The 9,007-nt window shown below is 36.2% G+C and overlaps 2 protein-coding genes across 2 annotated transcripts; one reads left to right on the top strand and one right to left on the bottom strand.

Annotated features, from left to right (window-relative positions):
• Positions 1–3,081: 3,081 nt before the first annotated feature.
• Positions 3,082–5,562, top strand: LOC113275707 (6-phosphogluconate dehydrogenase, decarboxylating 3). The gene is made up of 2 exons (XM_026525250.1): positions 3,082–3,302; positions 3,826–5,562. Exon 2 carries the CDS (start codon positions 3,835–3,837, stop codon positions 5,293–5,295), a length of 1,461 nt encoding a protein of 486 aa, XP_026381035.1. The 5' UTR covers positions 3,082–3,302; positions 3,826–3,834; the 3' UTR covers positions 5,296–5,562.
• Positions 5,563–6,851: 1,289 nt separating this feature from the next.
• On the bottom strand, positions 6,852–7,310 carry LOC113272608. The gene has a single exon (XM_026522421.1). The coding sequence runs from the start codon at positions 7,308–7,310 to the stop codon at positions 6,852–6,854; it is 459 nt and encodes a 152-aa protein (XP_026378206.1).
• Between the last annotated feature and the right edge of the window lie 1,697 nt (positions 7,311–9,007).

Raw genomic sequence — 9,007 nt, 5'->3', positions numbered from 1 at the left:
AAAATTTCAGGCGTTTCTAGCAGGCATAACTGATTGTTCAGATCAATTTTTCTACAACCTAACCCTCCTTCTGATTTAGGGGATCAGAGAGCATCCCATCCAAACAGGTGAAGTTTTCTATCCTTGGAGTCCTAAGTTTCTCCCCACTAAAATTTGTATAAATAAGAATTCTTTTACATGCAAATATGCTTGGGGATTAGAAAATCAACCATCTGATAAATGATAATGGTCTAACCAACATGCTTGACGAAAAAAGTTCTAACAGCTTGAGATAACAGTTTATTAAACCAGGAGGTAATTCTAGTGTTAACGGGTTACAAAGTGCTCATGTGCATTTTGATCTTAGACTTCTAAAAAGTAATATGAGTACCAAGATACTTATCACTGGATCATGATTATGAATATTAAGTATGGATGATAACTGAGTTAACTTGAGGAGGAATTTTCTTACAAAATGTCGGACTTATCAACATTGATTTCTTACCTAAAGAAAGATGCGTATTTTTAAAGATAACATTTATCGGTCAAAAAAGAAAAAGAAGAAGTGACTAAGAAATACAAAAAATTGATATTCCAATTCTTTTTAAATAATTAATCTAGTTCAAGTAAAGTTGGGACTTTTCGGCTAACACTCTAACCATGCAAAAACATATTAAGGACAATACAAGAGCATCCACAATAGGAGTCGCTGAAATAATCATTTAAATTGCTTAATTTGGAATAACAAAATTTTCTTCTCTTCTCGAAACAAACACAACGGGAAATTTGTAAAACTTCCTCGTGAAAAGATAAAACAAACACAATATGCGTCGTAAGGTTTGCTTATGAATTAGACACGGATAAAAGATTTAAAAAAAAAGAGGGTTTGCGTGTGAATTTTCATACGAATTTTTGGATTGGTTGTCGAATCATAATTAACTTCAAAATGAGTTAACAACTTAACAACTTCCTCGTGTATAAATCCTTAATCGTTTCAAAGTGATTACGTTCTTTTAGGGGTTTTGAAAGTATGCATGAGTAAATTCTTTCTTTCTTTCTCTTCTCCTTTCCTCTTCTCTTGAAAATAACCCTTTAACCTTCATTAATTTCTTGCTAAATCCGAGCAAAATTTCTTTTCTTTTTTAAGTTTTAATCGAATAAAAGTATTTTTGTTTTGTTTTTGATGTCATTTGACATGTTTCTTCACTATTTGGAGCGATTTTTCTTCGCCATTTGGGGTGAGTTTCTCTTCGCTTTGAGGGCGATTTATTCAAACCTTGATCGCTGTTCGTGACTTGCTATTCTCGATTCGAGAACATCGACAATCTAACACATTATTGCTTAGAATCCATATTCAATCCAAGGGATTTAGGACATTCGGGTTCGTTTGGGTTTGCAAGATTTTGGGCAAATAACCCCTTTCTTATAGGAGTATCTCTTATTGAAGAAGAAAAAAATCAGATTAAATGGTCGGAATCGATTTCGGATTATACCATCATCCTTCCCTACTACATTTACAAAAATTGGGTATCTTTATGGTATATGGCTCTTTCTCTTTGCGATTTACTTGTAATTGATATTTTCATTTGTATTAGGGTTCTTATTATCTTGTATTTTGATGTTTTTGTTATTCTTGTAAGCGATTATGTAATCACATTTTGATTTGAATAAATTGAAATTGCTGATTGACCCAAAAAAAAATAAAAAATACATGAGCACTTAACTCAAAGTGAGTATGAGCTCATATTCATTCTCCAACGGAATACAGATTTTGAAGATAAGTGACATTTTTCTACTGGAACTTCAATTGTGTACGGATTTAGCACACAGAATTGGAACTTCATTATTAAGCAGCTACCATCCTGACTTGCCATCTCTGGGAAGCTCGGTGGTGAACTTCCCACATATGCAGGGGCGGAGCCAAGGGTTGACTAATCCTGGCTCTAGCCCCCCATAAAATCACCAAAACCATAAAATTACCCTTGATTTTCTAATATATTTTACATTTAGCCCCCTGATTTTTATATTTAGTCCCTTTGTGTGTGTAGAATTTTTTTTAGTCCCCCTCATTCTCAAAGTCTGGCTCCGCCACTGCACATATGTAATCACACCTGTTGGATTGCGATCATAATTTGACATGACAAATTTTATAGCAGTGTGGATGCTCTACCAATCGTCCGACGACTCCTCGAAAATACACAAAATTGGTCGATTAATCCAATATCGACAATTCCTAGATGAAAAAGACATGTAAAATTTGATACTGTTTAAATGGACGAGAATGTAAAAATAGCCAATTTCTCTTAAAAATATTTCACGCACCCAAAAATGTCTTGCATTGGTTGAATGTTATATGGCTGTTGGATAGGCGGATTCAACTAGCAAGGGATCCAATGATATCAAAATTAACGTGTTGGCGTGGCGGCCATATTGGGTGTAGGTGGAATGTCGAGTAACACTAAGGTCAGAAGTTGCATCATTTTGTTTCACCTACCAACTTTAAGAAGCCTCCAACTAATTTCTTAAAGTCTCTCATATCATATCGGATATGCTCTTCCAAAATCGGTATTCATATATTCATACGCTATGTCATTCTGCTATTTCGAGCTACCAGACACTCCAGTAGTCCAGTCTGCGGGAGACTGGTAGTCCCCTCTTATGCATCTCAAACTTGTAAATACTTGTTTAGCAAGGGTGGCAAAGCAGCAAATGTAATCTAGAATGTTCTAGAGGTGATGCGTCAAAATATGAAGTACGAGTAAAGTGTACACGTCTATTTAATATCTGCTGTGTTGACAGTAGCCTCTTTTTCGTGTTTCTACAATTTAACCTTTAGGCATGTTTGTCTAAATCTGAGAGCGGACACCAAAGGAACTGTCAGTCTGGGTGTGCGCCGGGGATAATGAAAAACATCCAACGAAATCCTTCTGGAATATAAAATGTTAATATACGGCATGAAATCTGCAGCTTCTTTGTGTGAAAGAAGAAATATACTTGAATTCCTTGTTGGTTGCCGATTAGTTGTGAAAAATAGAAACTGTGGTCATAATGAAAGTTGCCCAATTTTGACCTATAAAGAAACCAAACAAACAGCGTCTCCTATTTAATCTTGTGTCAAATACTGAATTCCCCACTCAGTTGTTGGTTGGTGAAAAACGAGTCCAAAATAAAAAAATATCTTTTCAGCTCTCTCTCTTTCAGATTCGTTCCATATCACCTTCTTATATAAAGATCAAAATTTCCTGCCAAATTTTTAATATAAACTCAGATCTTAGATTGTTTCCATTTCAACCAAATTTCACAACTCAAGCAATTTTCTACAGGTTTGATTTCTTTCTCGTTCGTTAATCTGACGGTTGTTAATTTTTCCTGTAAAAATGTTTCTGATTTCTTCATTGCAATTACAATTATCTTGCTGGTATGAAAGTTTTAAATCCTGTTGATCATACTTAGTAGATTTGATTCTGTTAAGAACACAAATGATCGATGCCATTAGTATACCTTGTATGAAGTTTTGATTCATGTTAAAAAAATCTGGTTCATTAACTTGAAAGAGTTTAGATCCATAATTTTCCCCAAATCTCTTGGTAATATTTTTTTCACCAACCCGCATAAGAAATTTTCCTTGAGATCTTTCTGCAATTGAGTTAAATTTTGACCTAAAAGCTGCTGATTTGTGTGGTTAGTACTTGTGAGGTTGATCACATCTCATGTTAGGTTGTGTAAGATCTTAGAGTTTGTTCTTTCTCTATGATTTACTGACTTCTGTTTTCAATAGATTTTCTGAGTGCTGATTTGCATTCTAGTTAAATTTTGTAGCTTATGCTTTGATACTCTTGACGACAGGTGATAAAAATGGCTCCACCACTCACTAGAATAGGTCTTGCTGGATTAGCTGTTATGGGCCAAAATCTCGCCCTCAACATCGCAGACAAAGGCTTTCCAATTTCTGTTTACAACAGGACAACCTCCAAAGTTGACGAAACTGTTGAACGTGCCAAACAAGAAGGAGACCTTCCTCTATACGGTTTCCATGATCCCGAATCATTTATTCAGTCGATCCAGAAGCCTCGTGTTGTGATCATGCTTGTTAAGGCTGGCGCTCCAGTTGATCAAACCATCAAAACTCTTTCTGTCTACTTAGAGAAAGGTGATTGTATTATTGATGGGGGTAATGAATGGTACGAAAACACCGAGAGGAGGGAGAAAGAAATGGCTGAATTGGGTCTTTTATATCTTGGTATGGGAGTTTCAGGTGGTGAAGAGGGTGCTCGACGTGGTCCCTCTATGATGCCCGGAGGATCCTTACAGGCATACAAAAATATAGAAGACATTCTTCTTAAAGTAGCAGCTCAGGTTCCCGATAGTGGTCCATGTGTTACTTACATAGGTGAAGGAGGATCAGGAAATTTCGTGAAGATGGTTCACAATGGAATTGAATATGGTGATATGCAACTAATTGCCGAGGCGTACGATGTACTAAAATCAGTCGGGAAACTTTCAAATGAGGAGTTACACCAAGTTTTCCTGGACTGGAACAAAGGGGAGCTTCTTAGTTTTTTGGTTGAGATCACTGCGGATATTTTTGGAATTAAGGATGATAAAGCAGATGGCCATTTGGTTGACAAGGTTTTGGACAAAACTGGCATGAAAGGTACTGGTAAATGGACCGTTCAACAAGCTGCAGATTTATCAATTGCAGCTCCAACTATAGCCTCTTCATTGGATGCAAGGTTCCTTAGTGGGTTAAAGGAAGAAAGAGTAGAAGCTGCTAAAGTTTTCAAATCCGCTGGATTTGGTGACATCTTAACTGATCAAGCTGTGGATAAAAAGAAGTTGATTGATGACGTAAGACAAGCTCTATATGCATCAAAAATATGTAGTTATGCACAGGGGATGAATCTTATTCGCGCTAAGAGCATCGAAAAGGGGTGGGGCTTGAAATTGGGTGAGCTAGCTAGGATTTGGAAGGGAGGTTGCATTATCCGTGCCGTGTTCTTGGATCGTATCAAGAAGGCCTACGACAGGAATGCTGATCTCGCAAACCTTCTCGTTGACCCAGAGTTCGCAAAGGAGATCATTGAGCGTCAAGCTGCTTGGCGCCGAGTTGTTTGTCTTGCCATCAACTCAGGTATCAGCACCCCGGGTATGTCCACTAGTTTAGCTTATTTTGACACTTACAGGAGGGATAGGTTGCCTGCGAATTTGGTCCAGGCCCAAAGAGATTATTTTGGAGCTCACACTTATGAAAGGACTGATATGGAAGGATCCTTCCATACTGAGTGGTTCAAGATTGCTCAACAGTCAAAGATCTGAGGCTTTGTCTCTCTATGGTCCTCAATTGAGTAATTCATGATTAGTCTAATAATGTTTTTGGAGATTTGGTTTATCCAGATAAGATTTGTCAAGTTTTTCAAGCTGTTTGTTTGTGTTTCTTTCGTGTTATGACTGTTCATTTGCAGAACTGCTACCATATTGATTATGTATTAAGTTTCTAATCTCTTCCCATTCAAAGCTGTTCCATATCTATATATTGTTGGTGTTGCACATTTCATTATATGTAGCATAGAATCATTCAGTCAATCTTATATTACTAGACTGTCGGATATAAGTTGTATGGCTCTCCTAAAATGTTGATCTAAATCACCAGTAAGTAGTTACTATCGTTTGAAAACATTATGTTCAATAATATTCTGTGGAGTTTTGAACCTCAACTTTGCACTTCATGATTCTGAAAGCACACAGACATTGCATGTTGCCTGCCCTACCAATATTGTACGGGGTTCGAGGACCCCCCTGTTTTGTCGTCTTCTCCAGGCTATTCATTTCTCAAACCTAGTTTTTTTGTCTGCATCCAACTTATTGTGCATTTGTACTCCATTGGTTTTAATCTTAGTGGTCTCTAGTAGTAGCTAATAGTAAAAAATCCAACTCTGTTAAAGATTCATACTAGAATGTCCTCATACTGTTTGTCTGTTCCAGCATCATACATAGAGCTGCTAGATTTATGCGACATCCTGCCTTCAAAATACCTACGTCACTACATAGAATCAAATGCAGCAGAAGATAGTATTACTTGTTTGAATCAAAATCAAGGTGATAACACCTTGAACTGGACTTGTTGCATTTGATTAAGCTGGTTCTTGTTCAGATGATTAGTATATCAGTTGTCAGTAAAACTAGTTTCACTTGGAAATCCTGTTAGCAGAAGCTTCCTAACAGTTTGCAACATGCTGACTGATTTCTTCACAGACCAAAACTCTTTTTGAGGGTAAGCAGTGTTAGTCAGTATTCTTTGATAAGTAGAGACAGTCCCAGACTTGTGCATACTCAATAGTTACAGCATCCAGTATCACCATTCCCATTCTGTGCAGACAGCTTGTGATCTCATTTTTTTTTATTTCTGCTTCAGGAACCCTGGTAATGAACAAGAATGTTCTTAGTCATAAAACTTCCTGTTGTGCATTTATAACTTAGAAAATCTTGTCACCCTTTTTGAGTTCATTGTAGCTTTCATCAATGAACTCTCCACAATCTTTTTCCCATAGGTGGTTACAGGTATATGAAACACATGATATTTGCTGATTTTATCTTGTCGAATTGATTGCCTTGTTAAGTTTAACTGTTTGAGAGCTCTAAAAAGTAAAAACATAATTACCCATACACACCCACACTAGAAAAACAATGGAGACAACACAGTTTCTTGTCTATCTAATCTGACTATTATATTGAAGATTACAACAACAACAACAAATAAAAAACTTGGTAAGAAGCTTTTATAATCTACTGTTGATCCTTTAAAGAACAAAAGAACAGAAACTACTACTATCAGAGAATCAAACTTGGAAGAAGACATATAATAGACATGTTTTTTATTTACCTTTGCCAAACCATTTGAGTTTTCTTGACTTGGTGGTACTAGTAGGAACAGAAGCAGCAGGAGGATTAAACAACATAACCGGTTCTTCAATTTTCTTATCAACTTTAGTCCCTTCTCTTTTCTTCTCCATACTAGGTGTTTTCTTCTTGAATGAATAGAACTTGTTATTCCCATTGTCTTTCCTGTAATGACTAGTACCACCATCAACGCTGTATCGATGATTCGGACCGGAAGACGCATCGGAATTCATCGAATCATCGCTATCATCATAGTTGTTCTTCAACTTTTTCTTAATATTTCTATGCTCATCACTATGATAACCACCACCATCACCAGTAGTGACATTACTACCATCATTATTCATTGGTGAAGCTATATACATAGTCCACCCTGATTCACTACTGCTGCATTCTTCTGTGTATCCATAGATATTTTGGGAGGAATGATCCATTTAGAAGAAGAAGAAGAAGAAAAAGAAGAAAGAAGAAGAAGTGTGTAAAGAAGTTACACCAAACGAGATAGAAACAGCAGAAGTGTAGTGTCTTAAATAAGAAAGCAAAGATCTAGTAAAAATAACAAATTCTTAAGCTGAGAGAGGAAATCTAATCCCAACCCACAAAAAGTCTTTAACTTTATGATACTGACCAACTTTCAACCAAAAGGCAGCTTTTTTACACAAATAACTAAGAGACCCATCTCTCTCACTCAAACCACATCATATGCTCTATTGAATAGACCACCTGGAAATACTAGCACTACCACCATTAATTTTCTCTATCTCAAAGTTCAGCTTTTTATGTAAAGCGAGAGAGAGAGCAGCAGAAGACACCCATTTCTCACAAAAAGAATAAGATATCAAAGAGGGTTTGAATAGAAGATATAGATGGCTCTCACCTGCTGCTCATTATATCCTTACGACCTGGAAGAAAAAAAAAAAGCAGGAAAAAATCCTATCAATCTTCAATTCTGCATTTTTTTGGCTGTCATAAATATAAAGTTGCAGTAGTAAAATCCTTTTAATGCTGCAATTGAAACAGATAAGCCCACTCCACAAACTGGATAGATTATAAGACACCCATACTCTTAAATACTAGCAAACTCTCTCCCTCACGGAAGACAGTGTCATTCTTTCTTTCTTTTCCCTCTCAGACTCACTCAGTAGTAGTAGTACTACAACAAGTTTTCCTTTTCTTTCACTACTCTCTCTTTATTTGTCTTTCACTTCTTTAATTCTCTGTCTTGTCATAATAAAAAAAAAATTATGCAGCTTTTTTTCTTTTTTTTTTTGGTATCTAACACTGTGCAGAGAACCTAACTGGATTCTTTTCTTCAGAGAGTAGTAGTAGCAAGCTGGATTTTTTAGATGAGGTTGTCAAAAAAAATCTCTATCTCTCCCTCTCTGTCACTTACTCCTCTCTCTCTCTCTCTCACCTCTTCTGTCCTTCCACCCTGTTTACTGTTCTCTGTCTCCCTCATAAAGCAGGCCTATGTCTTTATAAGATGAAGAAGCACACTTTAACATTCAATAATTTGAGTTAAAAAGTGATTAATTATAGCTGATTTTGTTGAAGGAAATAACTTAGAAACAAGGGTCTGTTCTTGTTGTTGTGGAGTTGGTGTTGTGACATGAGTTGAGAGTGAAAACTAACAAAAATGGTGCATGCTTTGTCTCATCATTTAGTATTATTATGCATAAAAAAGTTCCAAGGTGTAATGTTCCCCTAAGTTAACCCTTTTTGAAAATTCTTCTTCTTCTCTTTCTTCTTCACATTCTCCTTTTAACTTATTATCTGTTAAAATTTGGAGACAACTAAGGTCCCTTTGTATTATTCTTGTTGCCTGTCCTTTTGTTTTACAAGAAGAAGAAGAAGAGATTATATATCTTGACTTGCTCGTCTTTGGCCCTCCTTTCACCTCTCGGCCATGTGTATGATTTTGCAATAAGACAAACTACATTCTCCTTTTCCATGGCTTTAAGGGATTTGATTCACTTTTGTACATGTGTGGGTCTAATGTCATTTGTTCACACTTAGGAAAGTATAATAATATATTGAGATTAAGTAGGTCAAACTTAAGTTAAAACTTTGAGTTAAACTACAAGTAAATTTCCAAGTGAAAAGAACAGTTTCAAATTTCAATGTCGTCTGT

The sequence above is a fragment of the Papaver somniferum genome, chromosome 4, assembly GCF_003573695.1.
Source record: "Papaver somniferum cultivar HN1 chromosome 4, ASM357369v1, whole genome shotgun sequence".
NCBI lineage: Eukaryota > Viridiplantae > Streptophyta > Magnoliopsida > Ranunculales > Papaveraceae > Papaver > Papaver somniferum.
Note: the sequence above shows the minus strand (reverse complement) of the source record. Positions and strands in the feature narration are given on the sequence as shown.